This window comes from Nerophis lumbriciformis, linkage group LG08 (assembly GCF_033978685.3).
Source record: "Nerophis lumbriciformis linkage group LG08, RoL_Nlum_v2.1, whole genome shotgun sequence".
NCBI lineage: Eukaryota > Metazoa > Chordata > Actinopteri > Syngnathiformes > Syngnathidae > Nerophis > Nerophis lumbriciformis.
The window spans coordinates 50,616,152-50,639,398 of NC_084555.2; the positions used below are offsets into that span (position 1 = coordinate 50,616,152).

Sequence of the window (23,247 nt, forward strand, 5' to 3'; positions counted from 1 at the left end):
GTATTTGTTTTGTCAGAGTTAGAGGAGCTCTAAGTTTATAAAGACATTCTGCACATAAGTTAGTCACAGATCATCTCCCTAACAGCACTTTAGTGTTTTTAGGAATCTGCTGCACAAATATGAGTCTCTCACAAGTTTTTGGAACTGAACTCGCAGGTGAAAGGGTGAAAAAAAGAGGACCTAAAATGGACCCTTGAGGAACACCACAAGTATAACTAAAGATGTTGAACTACTGACTGCATGCGTAGCAAACAACCTGAGTTACTTAGGGAAGAATGTGTGACCGCCAAACAGGAGAGGACTTAAAGCGGTGCCTTGAGGAACGCCTCAGTTGTGTCAACCATAAGTTTGGACGCCAGGCTTCTGTTTGCTAGCGAGGTTGAAATGGCAATGCAAGGATCTGCCAAGCACTCTGGTGTTTTTAAGTGTCTTTTTCCCAAGTTTTGAACTGAACTCGGTATGGTGTCTGCAGTAGATCCATTAGGGCGGGGGTGTCAAACTTTGTTTCATTGGGGGCCACATGGCACTTATAGCAGCCATTGAAGGGCCACTTGTAACCGCCAGTGATATATGAATTTGCCTGTAATTTGATTTTTATATATATATTTTTTTAGTTACACTATAAAAACATTTTACAGTAAAAACAAACAAACTGGCAACCCAGTCATCGGAATTTTTTGTGAAATACATATTTATAAATAAAAAATTTTAAACATAAAAAGGTACACCTGTTTAAATTTTTTTTTTAAATGGCAGCTTGGTGGCAAAAATTTTACTGTAAAAATGTAAAAAAAAAAAATTCTACATTTTACTGTAAATGGAAGAACAGTCACACTTTTTTAGTTTTGGCAGCAAGTTTTTTTTTACCGTGAAATTTACAGTTATACACCGTAAAAAACTTAGGTCTTATAGTAAAAAAAAAAACTTGTATATGAATTTGCCTGTAATTAGATTTTTATATATATATTTTTAGTTACACTATAAAAACATTTCACAGTAAAAAAAAAACTGGCAAAGGAATTAATCGGAATTTTCTGTGAAATACATATTTATAAATACTTTTTTTTAAACATAAAAAGGTACCACTGTTTAAAAAAAAATAAAAAATGGCAGCTTGGTGGCAAAAATGTTACTGTAAAAATGTAAAAAAAAAAATTATACATTTTACTGTAAATGGAAGAACAGTCACACTTTTTTTAGTTGTGGCAGCCATTTTTTTTTACCGTGAAATTCACAGTTATACACCGTAAAAAACGTAGGTCTTACAGTAAAAATAAAACTTGTAGCTCAGTCGACAAAATTTCAATTTACAGTAATATGGTGCTTGGAGGATGCATATGTGTTTAAGAGTTCTTTCTTTTTACATAGCCATGTTTGGAGTATCTAGTACTTTTCCTTTGTATATTCTACTAGTTTCTCTTGTGTTCAGAGGTCTGTTTTGTGTCTTAAACTTGGAATGGGAAGACCTCCCCCACTGGTTCCTTATCAGTGTTGCAAGGGGGAGATGGGGGTTTTCTTTGTGTGAAAAGGATTTGGCTTTTCCGTTGGAATGCCAGATCAACAAGAGTAGCCGATATGAATGTATTGGTTAAGTTGACCTCCTAAAGCTTTAGTAAAACTTGAAAATATTCCAATTCTGTCTTGATGGTCCTTCTTACTCAGCATATATGTCATCGAAAGAACTTTGGATTGACCAGTAACTTAGATTACCTGGGAGGAAGAGCTGGTCGACCAAACAGGTGTAAAAAAAAAAAAACACAGTAAATTTTACGGTAAAATCTGTTTTTACAGGAAAACTTAAAAGGTATTCAAGTCTTTACATTTATTTTGACCCCCAAAAATTTGGGAAGTAAGATAATTCAATATTTGTTGCAATATTGGATAAAATAAAGTTGAAACTATATGCAATTTCATGCAGTACGTATATATTTATATATTTTAAAGTACTTTATTGATGCATGTTATTTCCAGGCGCTCGCGGGCCTCATTAAATGATGTGGTGGGCCTTATCTGGCCCCCGGGCCTTGAGTTTGACACCCCTGCTTTAGGGCCACTAACAAGAGCTTTATCTTTAAAGAGCCATTTGGAAAAATGTAATTATTCCATCGACACATCGTAGTGGTCTTATCGTATATAATAATAATAATGTGTATTTATACTGACATGTAATATGTTTTTAAGTATTTGGATGGGTGTCACGTGACTGTGATGACTTAGCAGTGAGATTGTTGTTTTCCATACAAGGTCATGCGTGTGGGCGTGCTTGCCTGAGGCTCTGCATGCGCGGGTCTTGCATGACGGAGCTGGGGGTGAGGCCAAAGGGGTGCGCCAGCGGGTGAAGCTGGGCGACGGGCGGGGTCCTCCTGTCCTGCTGGGGATGGGCGGTCTCTGCGGAGGTGACCGCTCGCTCCGCCCTGCCCGGCCTGTGGACGCTGGGCTCGGCCTGGGAGAAGGACGAGGCGAGAGGAGAGAGTTAGCTGACAGGAAAGTTGAGAGAAAAAAAGCGGTCTTAAAGATCGCCGCCGCTCCCCCCCAGGCTCAGAGGAGCGTAAAGATGGGTGTGACATGTCAGTGTGGGTCAGGATCAAAGTGGGGAGCTGGTCCTAATATATGAGTCTTCATCCAACACATCTTCTCTCTCATTGCTCCATTTCATCTGGGATTGGGAGGCCGCCGCATATTGATAATAATCACAAGAGCGCTCTGCTGTTTTTAAGAAACATTGCGAAAACACCAATTCAAAGATCCTCTATTCAACAAGAGTGCACTGCCATTTTTAAGGAGCCACTGCAAAAACCCTGATCAAAGATCCACTATTTGCCAAGAGCGCTCTGCTGTTTTTAAGAAACATTATGAAAACACCAATTCAAAGATCCTTTATTCAACAAGAGTGCACTGCCATTTTTAAGGACCCACTGCAGAAACCCTGATCAAAGATCCACTATTTGACAAGAGTGCTCTGCTGTTTTTAAGAAACATTATAAAAACACCCATTCAGAGATCCTCTATTCGACAACAGTGTGCTGCCATTATTAAGAAGCCACTGCAGAAACCCTGATCAAAGATTCACTATATGACAAGAGCGCTCTGCTGTTTTTAAGAAACATTATGAAAACCCCAATTCAAAGATCCTCTATTTGACAGGAATGTGCTACTATTTTTAAGGACCCACTGCAGAAACCCTGATCAAAGATCCACTATATGACAAGAGCGCTCTGCTGTTTTTAAGAAACATTATGAAAACCCCAATTCAAAGATCCTCTATTCGACAGGAGTGCACTGACATTTTTAAGGGATCCGCTCCAGATACGCTAGTCAAAGATCCACTATATATCAAGAGCACTCTGCTGTTTTTAAGAAACATTGCAAAAACACCAATTCGAAGATCCTCTATTTGACAGGAGTGTGCTACTATTTTTGAGGACCCACTGCAGAAACCCTGATCAAAGATTCACCACATGATAAGAGTGCTCTGCTGTTTTTAAGAAACATTGCGAAAATACCAATTCAAAGATGCTCAATTTGACAGTAGTGTGCTGCCATTTTTAAGGAGCCACTGCAGAAACCCTGATCAAAGATCCACTATATGACAAGAGCGCTCTGCTGTTTTTAAGAAACACTATAAAAACACCCATTCAAAGATCCTCTATTCCACAACAGTGTGCTGCCATTATTAAGGAGCCACTGCAGAAACCCCGATCAAAGATCCACTATATCACAAGAGCGCTCTGCTGTTTTTAAGAAACATTATGAAAACACCAATTCAAAGATCCTCTATTCGACAGGAGTGCACTGCCATGTTTAAGGGACCCACTCCAGAAACACTAGTCAAAGATCCACCATATGATAAGAGTGCTCTGCTGTTTTTAAGAAACATTATAAAAATACCCATTCAGAGATCCTCTATTCGACAACAGTGTGCTGCCATTATTAAGGAGCCACTGCAGAAACCCCGATCAAAGATCCACTATATGACAAGAGCGCTCTGCTGCTTTTAAGAAACATTGCGAAAACACCAATTCAAAGATCCTCTATTCGACGAGAGTGCGCTGCCATTATTAAGGAACCACTGCAGAAACCCTGATCAAAGATCCACTATATGACAAGAGCGCTCTGCTGTTTTTAAGAAACATTATGAAAACCCGAATTCAAAGATCCTCTATTCGACAGGAGTGCACTGCCATTTTAAGGGATCCGCTCCAGATACGCTAGTCAAAGATCCACTATATATCAAGAGCACTCTGCTGTTTTTAAGAAACATTGCAAAAACACCAATTCAAAGATCCTCTATTTGACAGGAGTGTGCTACTATTTTTAAGGACCCACTGCAGAAACCCCGATCAAAGATCCACTATATGACAAGAGCGCTCTGCTGTTTTTAAGAAACACTAGAAAAACACCCATTCAAAGATCGTCTATTCCACAACAGTGTGCTGCCATTGTTAATGAGCCACTGCAGAAACCCCGATCAAAGATCCACTATATGACAAGAGTGCTCTGCTGCTTTTAAGAAACATTGCGAAAACACCAATTCAAAGATCCTCTATTCGACAAGAGTGCGCTGCCATTTTTAAGGACTCACTGCAGATACGCTAGTCAAAGATCCACTATATGACAAGAGTGCTCTGCTGTTTTTAAGAAACATTATAAAAACACCCATTCAAAGATCCTCTATTCAACAACAGTGTGCTGCCATTATTATAGAGCCACTGCAGAAACCCCGATCAAAGATCCACTATATGACAAGAGCGCTCTGCTGTTTTTAAGAAACACTAGAAAAACACCCATTCAAAGATCGTCTATTCCACAACAGTGTGCTGCCATTGTTAATGAGCCACTGCAGAAACCCCGATCAAAGATCCACTATATGACAAGAGTGCTCTGCTGCTTTTAAGAAACATTGCGAAAACACCAATTCAAAGATCCTCTATTCGACAAGAGTGCGCTGCCATTTTTAAGGACTCACTGCAGATACGCTAGTCAAAGATCCACTATATGACAAGAGTGCTCTGCTGTTTTTAAGAAACATTATAAAAACACCCATTCAAAGATCCTCTATTCAACAACAGTGTGCTGCCATTATTATAGAGCCACTGCAGAAACCCCAATCAAAGATCCACTATATGACAAGAGCGCTCTGCAGTTTATAAGAAACATTATGAAAACCCCAATTCAAAGATCCTCTATTCGACGGGAGTGCACTGCCATTTTTAAGGGACCCACTCCAGAAATGCTAGTCAAAGATCCACTATATATCAAGAGCACTCTGCTGTTTTTAAGAAACATTGCAAAAACACCAATTCAAAGATCCTCTATTTGACAAGGGTGTGCTACTATTTTTGAGGACCCACTGCAGAAACCCTGATCAAAGATCCACCACATGATAAGAGTGCTCTGCTGTTTTTAAGCAACATTGCGAAAATACCAATTCAAAGATGCTCAATTTGACAGTAGTGTGCTGCCATTTTTAAGGAGCCACTGCAGAAACCCTGATCAAAGATCCACTATATGACAAGAGCGCTCTGCTGTTTTTAAGAAACACTATAAAAACACCCATTCAAAGATCCTCTATTCCACAACAGTGTGCTGCCATTATTAATGAGCCACTGCAGAAACCCCGATCAAAGATCCACTATATGACAAGAGCGCTCTGCTGCTTTTAAGAAACATTGCGAAAACATCAATTCAAAGATCCTCTATTCGACGAGAGTGCGCTGCCATTTTTAAGGACCCACTGCAGATACGCTAGTCAAAGATCCACTATACGACAAGAGTGCTCTGCTGTTTTTAAGAAACATTATAAAAACACCCATTCAAAGATCGTCTATTCAACAACAGTGCGCTGCCATTATTGAGGACCCACTGCAGAAACCCTGATCAAAGATCCACCACATGATAAGAGTGCTCTGCTGTTTTTAAGAAACATTGCGAAAACACCAATTCAAAGATGCTCAATTTGACAGTAGTGTGCTGCCATTTTTAAGGAGCCACTGCAGAAACCCTGATCAAAGATCCACTATATGACAAGAGCGCTCTGCTGTTTTTAAGAAACACTATAAAAACACCCATTCAAAGATCCTCTATTCGACAACAGTGTGCTGCCATTATTAAGGAGCCACTGCAGAAACCCCGATCAAAGATCCACTATATGACAAGAGCGCTCTGCTGTTTTTAAGAAACATTGCAAAAACACCCATTCAAAGATCCTCTATTCAACACATGGTAGTTATAGTTGCCCTCAAAGGGCCCTGTTTAACAATGAGTAATATATGAATAAACATGTATATATATATAATCGGTAACAATATATTTTTTTTCACAAAAACTGCAATTTTTTTTTTTTTTAATTTTACTTAAAAAACTGGAAGTTTTTTTTTACAGCATATAAAAAAATAGAATAAATGGAATGGAATGGAGAAACAATACCACTGTTTTTAGCGGTAACATTGGTTAAAATTTTTTTTTAAATGTTGTTGTTTTAATGTTTTGTTGGATTTTTAAATGTTTAATTGTCTTACTGTATATGGAAAAAAAACAGTACCAAAGTAGATTTTGCGGCAAAAAACTCATAATTCAACTGTAAAATTTACAATACAATTTTGAAATCATAGGTCAAGCACAGTATTTATCTTTATTTTAACAACAAATATTTTTGCAGTACATGATAATATTTTGATTTTGACAATATTGAATTTGGAAAGATACGCAATTGCATGCAGCACATGATTTTTTAACGTCAAAAGGGAAAGAACAAATAATTTTTCGTAAGAAAAGATGAAGCATTTTATTAACACATATTAATTCCAGGTGTGCCGGGGCCATATTTGGCCCCCTCGGGCCTTGAGTTTGAAACCTGCGAGCGAGCGGGTCCATGACCGTGACTTCTGTTTTGTTTGATCCTCCGTTTTACTGCCGCGTTGCAGACACCGCCAGGAAAGAAATGAAGGTAAGTAAATAAACCATACTAACCCACCAGTGCCTCCATGGAAATGCCCAGGCTAACCTCCTCCAACCTTAGAGGACAAAGCTACGAACAATGGGAGACCGGGCTTTCTCTGGAACACTCTCCCTGACCACCTGAGGGCACCACAGACTGTGGCTGCTTTTAAAAAAAGGCTTAAAAACCCTTCTTTTTAAAAAAGCCTTTTTTTTTCTTTTTTTTTTTAGATATATGCGTGCTAGTTCTAGCTATTAGGCTGTTCTAGTTTTAATTTGTATTCATTTTTATTATCTTTGTATTTTTTTTAATACACTGTAGCACTTAGAAGTTGTTTGCTCAATGTAAAGTGCTTTTTTCAAATAAAATATATTATTATTATTATTTGTTTGGCATACACACATATTGAAAGTCTGAAACAATGTCTTGCATACTAAATCATGTTTGGAACTTTATTAGTATTTTTTTAACGCAAAGCTTCTTATTTTGAAGCTCTTCTTTTAAAAAGGCATATTTTTGGTTAATATTGTACTGTATTGGGGTTCAAGCACCGCTGTTTTGTTTTGTTTTGTTTTTTTAGTTAACTAAGCATGGAACAAATGCCAATGTAAAAACATATTTAAGCTACGAACAATGGGAGACCGGGCTTTCTGCTCCGCCGCTCCCAGTCTGTGGAACGCTCTCCCTGACCACCTGAGGGCACCACAGACTGTGGATGCTTTTAAAAAAAGGCTTAAAAACCCTTATTTTAAAAAAAAAAGCTTTTTTTTATTTAGATATATGCATACTAGTTATAGCTATTTGGCTGTTGTAGTTTTTATTTTTATTTATTTTTTATTATCTTTTTAATACACTGTATTTTTTATTTTTAATACACTGTAGCACTTTGAGGTTGTTTACTCAATGTAAAGTGCTTTTTACAAATAAAATCTATTATTATTATTATTAAACATTTACAAATTCTTTCTGAGTAAATATGTAATTTCATAACGAATCTACAGTATCTGCGGCTTATCTCCGAGGACAAAGCTACGAAAAATGTGAGACAAGGCTTTCTGCTCCGCCGCTCCCAGTCTGTGGAACGCTCTCCCTGACCACCTGAGGGCACCACAGACTGTGGATGCTTTTAAAAAAAGGCTTAAAAACCCTTATTTTTTTAAAAAGCTTTTTTTAATTTAGATATATGCATACTAGTTCTAGCTATTTGGCTGTTGTAGTTTTTATTTTTATTTATTTTTTATTATCTTTTTATGTTTTTAATACACTGTATTTTTTTTTTTAATACACTGTAGCACTTTGAGGTTGTTTACTCAATGTAAAGTGCTTTTTACAAATAAAATCTATTATTATTATTATTAAACATTTACAAAATCTTTCTGAGTAAATATGTAATTTCATAACGAATCTACAGTATCCGCGGCTTATCTCCGAGGACAAAGCTACGAAAAATGGGAGACAAGGCTTTCTGCTCCGCCGCTCCCAGTCTGTGGAACGCTCTCCCTGACCACCTGAGGGTACCACAGACTGTGGATGCTTTTAAAAAAAGGCTTAAAAACACTTATTTTTTTTAAAAAGCTTTTTTTTATTTAGATGTATGCATACTAGTTGTAGCTATTTGGCTGTTGTAGTTTTTAGGGACGGCGTGGCGCAGTGGAAGAATGGCCGTGCGCGACCCGAGGGTCCCTGGTTCAATCCCCACCTAGTACCAACCTCGTCATGTCCGTTGTGTCCTGAGCAAGACACTTCACCCTTGCTCCTGATGGGTGCTGGTTAGCGCCTTGCATGGCAGCTCCCTCCATCAGTGTGTGAATGTGTGTGTGAATGGGTAAATGTGGAAGTAGTGTCAAAGCGCTTTGGGTACCTTGAAGGTAGAAAAAAGCGCTATACAAGTACAACTCATTTATCATTATCATCATTTATTGTTATTTATTTTTTATTATCTTTTTATTTTTTTAATACACTGTATTTTTTTTTTTTAATACACTGTAGCACTTTGAGGTTGTTTACTCAATGTAAAGTGCTTTTTACAAATAAAATCTATTATTATTATTATTATTATTAAACATTTACAAAATCTTTCTGAGTAAATATGTAATTTCATAACGAATCTACAGTATCTGCGGCTTATCTCCGAGGACAAAGCTACGAAAAATGTGAGACAAGGCTTTCTGCTCCGCCGCTCCCAGTCTGTGGAACGCTCTCCCTGACCACCTGAGGGCACCACAGACTGTGGATGCTTTTAAAAAAAGGCTTAAAAACCCATATTTTAAAAAAAAGCTTTTTTTAAATTTAGATATATGCATACTAGTTGTAGCTATTTGGCTGTTGTAGTTTTTATTTTTATTTATTTTTTATTATCTTTTTATTTTTTTAATACACTGTAGCACTTTGAGGTTGTTTACTCAATGTAAAGTGCTTTTTACAAATAAAATCTATTATTATTATTATTATTATTATTAAACATTTACAAAATCTTTCTGAGTAAATATGTAATTTCATAACGAATCTACAGTATCTGCGGCTTATCTCCGAGGACAAAGCTACGAAAAATGTGAGACAAGGCTTTCTGCTCCGTCGCTCCCAGTCTGTGGAACGCTCTCCCTGACCACCTGAGGGCACCACAGACTGTGGATGCTTTTAAAAAAAGGCTTAAAAACCCTTATTTTTAAAAAAAAGCTTTTTTTATTTAGATACATGCATACTAGTTCTAGCTATTTGGCTGTTCTAGTTTTTTTTTGTTTTTGTTTTTTATTATATTTTTATTTTTATTTTTTTTAAGACACTGTAGCACTTTGAGGTTGTTTACTCAATGTAAAGTGCTTTTTTCAAATAAAATCTATTATTATTATTATTATTATTAAACATTTACCAAATCTTTCTGAGTAAATATGTAATTTCATAACGTATCTACAGTATCTGCGGCTTAATATATGGAAAAATATATTTTTTTCTTCTATAATTAATTATTTATTAATCATTTATTCTATTTAGGCTAGTTTATTTTAAACCTGCACACAGTTACAACATTTTTCCGGTTTCTGGTCACATGTTGGAAAAGGAGCAGGAAGAAGCAGAGCTGAATCCTCCCCCTATTCCGTTTCATGGCGTGCGTTTGTTCACACGTTTGTAACACAAACCAAGAGCCTGTTAGAAAAATGTCAAATCCTTTCATGTTTTCAGTGCGAGGCCCTCTATTGTCTCAAGCCTCGTTGCTATGGCAACAGGCAAACAAAGCCCAGACAAATACAGTAAGACAGGACTCAAACGTGTGAAGTTGGACTGGGCTCCTGGTAGGGTTGTCTGGTACTGGTATAGTACCGCGGTACTAATGAATCAAATTCGGTACTATACCGCCTCTAAAAAGTACCGGTCCCCCCACGTCGTCATCACGTCATGACATTGCTGGTTTTACGAGCAGAGGAGCATGTTCGGCAGCGCACACACACAGAGTACTTATGGGGACAACACTACTACTAAAATATTGGTATGGGGACAACACTACTACTAAAATATTGGTATGGGGACAACACTACTACTAAAATATTGGTATGGGGACAACACTACTACTAAAATATTGGTATGTGGACAACCCTACTACTAAAATATTGGTATGGGGACACCACTACTACTAAAATATTGGTATGGGGACAACAGTACTACTAAAATATTGGTATGTGGACAACCCTACTACTAAAATATTGGTATGTGGACAACCCTACTACTAAAATATTGGTATGGGAACAACACTACTACTAAAACATTCGTATGGGGACAACACTACTACTAAAATATTGGTATGGGGACAACACTACTACTAAAATATTGGCATGGGGACAACACTACTACTAAAATATTGGTATGGGGACAACACTACTACTAAAATATTGGTATGGGGACAACCCTACTACTTAAATATTGGTATGGGGACAACACTACTACTAAAATATTGGTATGGGGACAACACTACTACTAAAATATTGGTATGGGGACAACACTACTACTAAAATATTGGTATGTGGACAACCCTACTACTCAAATATTGGTATGGGGACAACACTACTACTAAAACATTGGTATGGGGACAACACTACTGCTAAAATATTGGTATGGGGACAACACTACTACTAAAATATTGGTATGGGGACAACACTACTACTAAAATATTGGTATCGGGACAGCACTACTACTAAAATATTGGTATGGGGACAACAGTACTACTCAAATATTGGTATGTGGACAACACTACTACTACAATATTGGTATGGGGACAACACTACTACTAAAATATTGGTATGGGGACAACACTGCTACTAAAATATTGGTATGGGGACAACACTACTACTAAAATATTGGTATGGGGACAACACTACTACTAAACTATTGGTATGGGGACAACACTACTACTAAAATATTGGTATGTGGACAACACTACTACTAAACTATTGGTATGGGGACAACACTACTACTAAAATATTGGTATGTGGACAACACTACTACTAAAATATTGGTATGGAGACAACACCACTACTAAAATATTGGTATGGGGACAACACTACTACTTAAATATTGGTATGGGGACAACACTACTACTAAAATATTGGTATGTGGACAACACTATTACTAAAATATCGGTATGGGGACAACACTACTACTAAAATATTGGTATGTGGACAACCCTACTACTAAAATATTGGTATGGGGACACCACTACTACTAAAATATTGGTATGGGGACAACAGTACTACTGAAATATTGGTATGTGGACAACCCTACTACTAAAATATTGGTATGGGGACAACACTACTACTGAAATATTGGTATGGGGACAACACTACTACTAAAATATTGGTATGGGGACAACACTACTACTAAAATATTGGTATGGGGACAACACTACTACCAAAATATTGGTATGGGGACAACACTACTACTAAAAAATTGGTATGGGGACAACACTACTACTCAAATATTGGTATGGCGACAACACTACTACTCAAATATTGGTATGGGGACACCACTACTAAATATTGGTATGGAGACAACACCACTACTAAAATATTGGTATGGGGACAACACTACTACTTAAATATTGGTATGGGGACAACACTACTACTAAAATATTGGTATGTGGACAACACTATTACTAAAATATCGGTATGGGGACAACACTACTACTAAAATATTGGTATGTGGACAACCCTACTACTAAAATATTGGTATGGGGACACCACTACTACTAAAATATTGGTATGGGGACAACAGTACTACTGAAATATTGGTATGTGGACAACCCTACTACTAAAATATTGGTATGGGGACAACACTACTACTGAAATATTGGTATGGGGACAACACTACTACTAAAATATTGGTATGGGGACAACACTACTACTAAAATATTGGTATGGGGACAACACTACTACCAAAATATTGGTATGGGGACAACACTACTACTAAAAAATTGGTATGGGGACAACACTACTACTCAAATATTGGTATGGCGACAACACTACTACTCAAATATTGGCATGGGGAAAACACTACTACTAAAATATTGGTATGGGGACAACACTACTACTAAAATATTGGTATGGGGACAACAGGACTACTGAAATATTGGTATGTGGACAACCCTACTACTAAAATATTGGTATGGGGACACCACTACTACTAAAATATTGGTATGGGGACAACAGTACTACTGAAATATTGGTATGTGGACAACCCTACTACTAAAATATTGGTATGGGGACAACACTACTACTGAAATATTGGTATGGGGACAACACTACTACTAAAATATTGGTATGGGGACAACAGTACTACTAAAATATTGGTATGTGGACAACCCTACTACTAAAATATTGGTATGGGGACACCACTACTACTAAAATATTGGTATGGGGACAACAGTACTACTGAAATATTGGTATGTGGACAACCCTACTACTAAAATATTGGTATGGGGACAACACTACTACTGAAATATTGGTATGGGGACAACACTACTACTAAAATATTGGTATGGGGACAACACTACTACTAAAATATTGGTATGGGGACAACACTACTACCAAAATATTGGTATGGGGACAACACTACTACTAAAAAATTGGTATGGGGACAACACTACTACTCAAATATTGGTATGGCGACAACACTACTACTCAAATATTGGCATGGGGAAAACACTACTACTAAAATATTGGTATGGGGACAACACTACTACTCAAATATTGGTATGGCGACAACACTACTACTCAAATATTGGCATGGGGAAAACACTACTACTAAAATATTGGTATGGGGACAACACTACTACTAAAATATTGGTATGGGGACACCACTACTAAATATTGGTATGGGGACACCACTACCTCCTGGACATTGAGATGGTGTACATGAAGGCAAGGTGGTGTATCAGATGTGTAGCGAGGCTCCTAGAGTCCATGTGGACTTTATGTCTCATCATCAGAGAAGTCATCTTCCATGTGAGATGACCTCTCCTGGCCTTTCTTCTTCCTCTCCATCACTTCTCTCCTCCATTCTCTTTCATTCCCTCCAGGGTCTGAATGGAAGCCCCCCAGTGGGCGGAGCCACAGAGTGTCTTTGTAAAGAGGGTGGAGAAAGGCGGGGAAGTGGCTTCCGAGGAGAGGAGGGGGCCCTTGGTATTGTCTGTGGGCCCCGCCCCGCTTCACATCCAGCCAGTGAACATCTACACCAGACCCTCTTCATGTCCCCAGACCTGGTGGAGGAGGGTGGGACACACACACACTCCAGAAGACCACACCAATCCCTATAAAACCTCACCAATTTAACAGCTGCATCTAACGAGAGCAGGAACATAGATCCTGGTGAAAGTCCTTTTTTATTGGGTCTGGAGCTTGAACAAATGTATTCTAGTCCTTGGTCACTCCAATAGAACTGTCCCACAGGCCAGCGGTCACAACCCTGATCAAAGATCCACTATATGACAAGAGGGCTCTGCTGTTTTTAAGAAACATTGCGAAAACACCCATTCAAAGATCCTCTATTCGACAATAGTGTGCTGCCATTTTTAAGGACCCACTGCAGAAACCCTGATCAAAGATTAGTGCCAAACGCTACAATTAGCGGATAACGCTACAATTACCGGCTAAAGCTACAATTAGTGGCTAGCACTGCAATTAGCGGCTAATGCTACAATTAGCGGCTAATGCTACAATTAGTGGCTAGCACTGCAATTAGCGGCTAATGCTACAATTAGCGGCTAATGCTACAATTAGCGGCTAACGCTACAATTAGCGCCAAACGTTACAATTAGTAGCTAACGCTACAATTATCGCCAAACGCTACAATTAGCGGCTAACGCTACAATTAGTGGCTAGCGCTACAATTAGCGGCTAATGCTACAATTACCGGCTAATGGTACAATTAGCGGCTAACGCTACGATTAGTGGCTAACGCTACAATAAGTGGCTAACGCTACAGTTAGTGGCTATTCCTACAATTAGTGGTTAATGCTACAATTAGCGGCTAACGCTACAGTTAGTGGCTAACCCTACAATTAGTGGTTAACGCTACAATTAGCGGCTAACGCTACAGTTAGTGGCTAACCCTACAATTAGTGGCTAACGCGACAATTAGCGGCTAACGCTACAATTAGCGGCTAATGCTACCATTAGCTGCTAATGCTACAATTAGCGGCTAACACCACAATGAGGGGCTAACGCTACAATTAGCGGCTAATGCTACAGTTAGTGGCTAAGCTTACAATTAGTGGTTAACGCTACAATTAGCGGCTAACGCTACAGTTAGTGGCTAACCCTACAATTAGTGGTTAACGCTATAATTAGCGGCTAACGCTACAGTTAGTGGCTAACCCTACAATTAGTGGTTAACGCTACAATTAGCAGCTAACGCTACAGTTAGTGGTTAACCCTACAATTAGAGGTTAACGCTACAATTAGCGGCTAAAGCTACAATTAGCGGCTAACGCTACAATTAGTGGCTAATGCGACAATTAGCGGCTAACCCTACAATTAGCGGCTAATGCTACAATTAGCGGCTAATGCTAAAGTTAGCGGCTAACACTACAATTAGTGGCTAACGCTACAATTAGCGGCTAACATTACAAATAGCGGCTAACGCTACAATTAGCGACTAATGCTACAATTAGCGCTAACATTACAACTAGTGGCTAACGCTTCAATTAGTGCCTAATGCTACAATTAGCGGCTAATGCTACAATTAGTGGCTAACGCTACAATTAGCGGCTAACGCTACAGTTAGTGGCTAACCCTACAATTAGTGGTTAACGCTATAATTAGCGGCTAACGCTATAGTTAGTGGCTAACCCTACAATTAGTGGTTAACGCTACAATTAGCAGCTAACGCTACAGTTAGTGGTTAACCCTACAATTAGAGGTTAACGCTACAATTAGCGGCTAACGCTACAATTAGCGGCTAACGCTACAATTAGTGGCTAATGCGACAATTAGCGGCTAACGCTACCATTAGCGACTAATGCTACAATTAGCGGCTAATGCTAAAGTTAGTGGCTAACCCTACAATTAGTGGTTAACGCTACAATTAGCGGCTAACGCTACAGTTAGTGGCTAACCCTACAATTAGTGGTTAACGCTACAATTAGCAGCTAACGCTACAGTTAGTGGTTAACCCTACAATTAGAGGTTAACGCTACAATTAGCGGCTAACGCTACAATTAGCGGCTAACGCTACAATTAGTGGTTAATGCGACAATTAGCGGCTAACGCTACAATTAGCGGCTAATGCTACAATTAGCGGCTAATGCTAAAGTTAGCGGCTAACACTACAATTAGCGGCTAACGCTAAAATTAGCGGCTAACATTACAAATAGCGGCTAACGCTACAATTAGCGACTAATGCTACAATTAGCGCTAACATTACAACTAGTGGCTATCGCTTCAATTAGTGCCTAATGCTACAATTAGCGGCTAATTCTACAATTAGCGGCTAACGCTAAAATTAGCGGCTAACGCTACAATTAGCGGCTCACGTTACGATTAGCGGCTAACGCTACAATCAGTGCCCAATGCTACAATTAGCGGCTAACGCTACAATTAGCAGCTAACGCTACAATTAGTGCCTAACGCTACAATTAGCGGCTAATGCTACAATTAGTGCCTAACGCTACAATTAGCGGCTAATGCTACAATTAGTGCCTAACGCTACAATTAGCAGCTAACGCTACAGAAGCGTCTTACCAGTCGTCCGTCTGCCCTCCACAGGCCGTTGCTGGTCTTGGTGGGTGCAATGGTGACCACGGGGGGGGCGCTGGGTACAGCAGGGTGGCTCCTGGACTGAGCTAGGAGGGGCCCCAGGGACGCCCGTTTAGGGGTGGTGACCGGCGAGCTGTGGCTGGTTGCTGGCGAGGAGGCGGGCGACGACTCGCCGCTGTGGGCGGAACCTGAGTGGGTAGAAAAGAGCGGCGAGTGACCCCCCAGAAGTCAAAATGTGCGCCGTAGCTTTAAGAGAATCACTTTGATGGAGGAGTAAGAAATGTCATGGAAGATAGAAGACACACACACACACACACACACACACACACACACACACACACACACACACACACACACACACACACACACACACACACACGCACACAAAAGGCAGGACTATAATGAGGCAGAGAGAGGCGAGGTTGGCAAGCAGCACACACACGATGGCGTACATCCTCCAGAAGAGAAAGGGCTGCAGGGCCACTACGCCGAGCCGGAAGAAGAGAGCTTTTTATAATTGGCTGTAATTAGATTCTCATTATTAGCAGATGAATGGAAAAAGAGAAAGAGAAGGAGCGAGCGAGGAGAGAGCGAGAGATGGTCAGCTCCTATCCAACACACATGCATGCACCATATGTACCATGTGCACTGTATGCACCATATGTACCGTATGTCCCGTATGTACCATATGTAACAAATGTACCGTATGTCCCGTATGTACCATATGTAACAAATGTACCGTATGCACCATGCGTGTATTTCTCTTCTATAGCTGCTATTGATGTTTTAGGTTGGGGGCGGGGCCAACAGTGATCACATGATGCTCACACTCTTCACCCACAAAATCAAAGAGAACAGAAACAAAATGATGACAACTTTTCATCCATCCATCCATCCATTTTCTACCGCTTATTCCCTTTGGGGTCGCGGGGGGCGCTGGAGCCTATCTCAGCTACAATCGGGCGGAAGGCGGGGTACACCCTGGACAAGTCGCCACCTCATCGCAGGGCCAACAGAGATAGACAGACAACATTCACACTCACATCCACACACTAGGGCCAATTTAGTGTTGCCAATCAACTTATCCCCAGGTGCATTTGAACATATAACATGTGACCCTATATGTGGTGAAAAGGTAATACAAAATAAAAAATGGAGTACATTTGATAATATTTTACCCTTAATTGTGTATTATTAGATTTTTATATTAGATGGAATTTTGGCACTGTATTTTTGTTATATTTTGTTGTATTTATTCAAAGAAAATACTATATATATATTCAAATAAAAAATGTAACACAAAGTAATTGCAAGTAAATATTTGACTTTTATGGAATATTTATCTGATTAATTTTGGTTAAGAGAGCAGTTTTTTTTTTTTTTTCAAGTGAATGTTTAATTTTTATTACATGATTGTTATATTTAATTTAACATTGTCTTTTTGTTTGATTATAAATTCATAATTGTATTGTTATATTTAATTTAATATTTTCTACATATATATATATATATATATATATAAGGAATTTTTTTTTTTTAAAGCAGAGTAAATAAATTAAATACAATTAAAAAAAAGATTTAAAAAAATCTAATAATAAATAATAAAATTGAAATATTTATTTAATCCTATCTTAGTTTTAACATACTATGGAAAAAAAAGTGTAATGTATACTAAAAATGTTTATTAAAATAGATATCTTGCATTCACATTTAATATATATATATATATATATATATATATATATATATATATATATATATATATTAAATGTAAATTCACATTTAATATACATATGTATATATATATATATATATATATATATATATATATATATATTAAATGTGAATGCATTTAATGAGCCACATTTTATATATATATATATATATATATATATATATATATATATATATATATATATATATATATATATTAAATGTAAATTCACATTTAATATATACATATATATATATATATATATATATATATATACATATATATATATTAAATGTGGCTCATTAAATGCATTCACATTTAATATATATATATATATATATATATATATTAAATGTGGCTCATTAAATGCATTCACATTTAATATATATATATATATATATATGTATATTAAATGTGAATTTACATTTAATATATATATATATATATATATATATATATATATATATATTAAATGTGAATGCAAGATATCTATTTTAATAAACATTTTTAGTATACATTACACTTTTTTTTCCATAGTATGTTAAAACCAAGATAGGATTAAATAAATATTTCAATTTTATTATTTATTATTAGATTTTTTTAAATCTTTTTTTTTAATTGTATTTAATTTATTTATTCTGCTTTAAAAAAAAAAAATTTCCTTATATACATATATATATATATATATATATATATATATATATATATATATATTATATATATATATATATATATTAAATTAAATATAACAATACAATTATGAATTTATAATCAAACAAAAAGACAATGTTAAATTAAATAAAACAATCATGTAATAAAAATAAAACATTCACTTGAAAAAAAAACTGCTCTCTTAACCAAAATTAATCAGATAAATATTCCATAAAAGTCAAATATTTACTTGCAATTACTTTGTGTTACATATATATATATATATATATATATATATATATATATATATATATATATATATATATATATATATATATATATATTAAATGTGAATGCAAGATACCTATTTTAATAAACATTTTTATACATTTAATGTAAATATGTAATATATATATATACATATACATATAAATATACATATATATATATATATATATATATATATATATATATATATATATATATATATATATATATATATATATATACATACATTAAATGTGAATGTAAGATATCGATTTTAATAAACATTTTTAGTATACATTACATTTTTATTCCAAAATAAAAAAATATTTCACTTTTATTATTTATTATTATATTTTTTTAAATTATTTTTATTAATTGTATTTAATTTATTTACTCTGACATTTAAAAAAAAAAAAAGTTTTCCTTATTTTATGAAGGATGACAATTGCATTTAATTGGCTGACAGATGATTCTAGAATGGAGAAAAAAAGGCCCCTCACCTCGGGGGTCCTCTGCCTGTTTGGCCAGTTTGCGCAGGGCGGCGGCGAATCCTGAGTTGGCAGACTGGGCGAGCGCGCTCCCATTGGTCAGTGGGCTGAGGGGACTGACGGTGGCCGTGGTTCTCGTCGCCGTGGAGACCATTCCTAATGATGGAGACTTGGTGGACTCATGGCTCATGCCTGCAAGACAAAAGGCAGGGAAAACATTCATTTAGTTGGACCAACGATGCACTGAAAGGAGTCGTCAAGTTAGTATTTTTGTACCAATTAATTGGATTGTTCCTTATTCAATATTTTGGAAAAATGGCCCAGTAATGTGGAACACAAATGTCCACTGCAGAGGACGCTGTGTCTTCTGGTGGAATAACGCTCACATCCTTCTCATGTGCCTCCGCTGAGTGAGTGGACTCCTGAGCCTTTTGTGTGTCGGCGCCAGCACGAGTGAGTGCGGGTCAGGAGGGGAGCAGTGAGGAACAGAGCGCTGACCCTAATAGCAAATCACACACATGAGCGCACGCACCTTCCTTTCCTCAAGGGGGTCGGCCGACACATCTTTAAGACCTCGGGAGTGTCTGCATGGAGCATCACTGCAGCTTTACGGCTCACACGCCACGCTGTTAGTGCACGCACGCACACACACACACACACACACACACACGCACACACACACACACACACACACACACACACACACACACACACACACACACACACACACACGCACACACACACACACACACACACACACACGGCTAAAGCATAAATTCACAGGCTTTCATCAAAGTTCAATTATTTGTGTGTGCATTGTAACTCTAACTGTGGCTTTTTTATTATTGACAGTGTGCTGCGTTCAGGTACACACGCAACTTTGATTATTGTCCGTGTGCCGCGTTCAGGTACACATCTGATTATTGACAGTGTGCTGCGTTCAGGTACACACGCAACTCTGATTATTGTCCGTGTGCTGCGTTCAGGTACGCGTTCAGGTACACACACAACTCTGATTATTGTCCGTGTGCTGCGTTCAGGTTAACACACGCAACTCCGAATATTGTCCATGTGCCGCGTTCAGGTACACATCTGATTATTGACACTGTGCTGCGTTCAAGTACACACGCAACTCTGATTATTGTCTGTGTGCTGCGTTCAGGTATACACGCAACTCCCAATATTGTCCATGTGCCGCATTCAGGTACACGTTTGATTATTGACCGTGTGCCGCGTTCAGGTACACACACGGCTCTGATTAATGTCTGTGTGCTGCGTTCAGGTATACACGCAACTCCCAATATTGTCCATGTGCTGCGTTCAGGTACACGTCTGATTATTGACCGTGTGCTGCGTTCAGGTACACACGCAACTCTGATTATTGACCCTGTGCTGCGTTCAGGTACACAGGCGGCTCTGATTAATGTCCGTGTGCTGCGTTCAGGTATACACGCAACTCCCAATATTGTCCATGTGCCACGTTCAGGTACACATCTGATTATTGTCCACGTGCTGCGTTCAGGTACACACGCAACTCTGATTATTGTCCGTGTGCTGCATTCAGGTACACACGTGGCTCTGATTATTGTCCATGTGCCGCGTTCAGGTACACACGCAACTCCGAATATTGTCCATGTGCCGCGTTCAGGTAAACATCTGATTATTGATAGTGTGCTGCGTTCAAGTACACACGCAACTCTGATTATTGTCCATGTGCTGCGTTCAAGTACACACGCAACTCTGATTATTGTCCATGTGCTGTGTTCAGGTACACACGAAACTCTGATTATTGACCGTGTGCCACGTTCAGTTACACACGCAACTCCGAATATTGTCCATGTGCTGCGTTCAGGTACACGTCTGATTATTGACCGTGTGCTGCGTTCAGGTACACACGCAACTCTGATTATTGACCGTGTGCCGCGTTCAGGTACACACGCGGCTCCGATTAATGTCCGTGTGCTGCGTTCAGGTATACACGCAACTCCCAATATTGTCCATGTGCCGCGTTCAGGTACACATCTGATTATTGTCCATGTGCTGCGTTCAGGTACACACGCAACTCTGATTATTGTCCGTGTGCTGCGTTCAGGTACACACGTGGCTCTGATTATTGTCCATGTGCCGCGTTCAGGTACACACGCAACTCTGATTATTGACCGTGTGCTGCGTTCAGGTACGCATGCAACTCTGATTATTGTCCGCGTGCCGCGTTTAGGTACTCACGCAACTCTGATTATTGTCCGTGTGCCACGTTCAGGTACACACGCAACTCCTTATATTGTCCATGTGCTGCGTTCAGGTACACACACAGCTGTGATTATTGACCGTGTGCTGGGTTCAGGTACACATCTGTTTATTGACAGTGTGCCGCGTTCAGGTACACATCTGATTATTGACAGTGTGCTGCGTTCAGGTACACACGCAACTCTGATTATTGTCTGTGTGCTGCGTTCAGGTACGCGTTCAGGTACACACACAACTCTGATTATCGTCTGTGTGCTGCGTTCAGGTTAACACACGCAACTCCGAATATTGTCCATTTGCCGCGTTCAGGTACACATCTGATTATTGACACTGTGCTGCGTTCAAGTACACACGCAACTCTGATTATTGTCCGTGTGCCGCGTTCAGGTACACACGTAACTCTGATTATTGACCGTGTGCCACGTTCAGTTACACACGCAACTCTGAATATTGTCCATGTGCTGCGTTCAGGTACACGTTTGATTATTGACCGTGTGCCGCGTTCAGGTACACACACGGCTCTGATTAATGTCTGTGTGCTGCGTTCAGGTATACACGCAACTCCCAATATTGTCCATGTGCCGCGTTCAGGTACACATCTGATTATTGTCCATGTGCTGCGTTCAGGTACACACGCAACTCTGATTATTGTCCGTGTGCTGCGTTCCGGTACACGTCTGATTATTGACAGTGCGCTGCGTTCAGGTTAACACACGCAACTCCGAATATTGTCCATGTGCCGCGTTCAGGTACACATCTGATTATTGACACTGTGCTGCGTTCAAGTACACACGCAACTCTGATTATTGTCCGTGTGCTGTGTTCAGGTACACACGTAACTCTGATTATTGACCATGTGACACGTTCAGTTACACACGCAACTCTGAATATTGTCCATGTGCTGCGTTCAGGTACTCGTTTGATTATTGACCGTGTGCCGCGTTCAGGTACACACACGGCTCTGATTAATGTCCGTGTGCTGCGTTCAGGTATACACGCAACTCCCAATATTGTCCATGTGCCACGTTCAGGTACACATCTGATTATTGTCCACGTGCTGCGTTCAGGTACACACGCAACTCTGATTATTGTCCGTGTGCTGCATTCAGGTACACACGTGGCTCTGATTATTGTCCATGTGCCGCGTTCAGGTACACACGCAACTCCGAATATTGTCCATGTGCCGCGTTCAGGTACACATCTGATTATTGATAGTGTGCTGCGTTCAAGTACACACGCAACTCTGATTATTGTCCATGTGCTGCGTTCAAGTACACACGCAACTCTGATTATTGTCCTTGTGCTGTGTTCAGGTACACACGAAACTCTGATTATTGACCGTGTGCCACGTTCAGTTACACACGCAACTCCGAATATTGTCCATGTGCTGCATTCAGGTACACGTCTGATTATTGACCGTGTGCTGCGTTCAGGTACACACGCAACTCTGATTATTGACCGTGTGCCGCGTTCAGGTACACACGCGGCTCCGATTAATGTCCGTGTGCTGCGTTCAGGTATACACGCAACTCCCAATATTGTCCATGTGCCGCGTTCAGGTACACACGCAACTCTGATTATTGTCCGTGTGCTGCGTTCAGGTACACACGTGGCTCTGATTATTGTCCATGTGCCGCGTTCAGGTACACACGCAACTCTGATTATTGTCCGTGTGCTGCGTTCAGGTACACACGCAACGCC

General features: G+C 38.9%; 1 protein-coding gene across 1 annotated transcript in view; it reads right to left on the minus strand.

The window, feature by feature from the left end:
- LOC133611970 (genetic suppressor element 1-like) overlaps positions 1-23,247 on the minus strand; it is a 167,964-nt gene that overhangs the window by 41,615 nt on the left and 103,102 nt on the right. Inside the window, exons 2-4 of the mRNA XM_061969175.2 lie at positions 19,312-19,491; positions 16,165-16,367; positions 2,268-2,443 (exon numbers count right to left, since the gene is read on the minus strand). Of these exons, the coding sequence (XP_061825159.1) occupies positions 2,268-2,443; positions 16,165-16,367; positions 19,312-19,491 (559 nt within the window). The remainder of the gene's footprint in view (positions 1-2,267; positions 2,444-16,164; positions 16,368-19,311; positions 19,492-23,247) is intronic.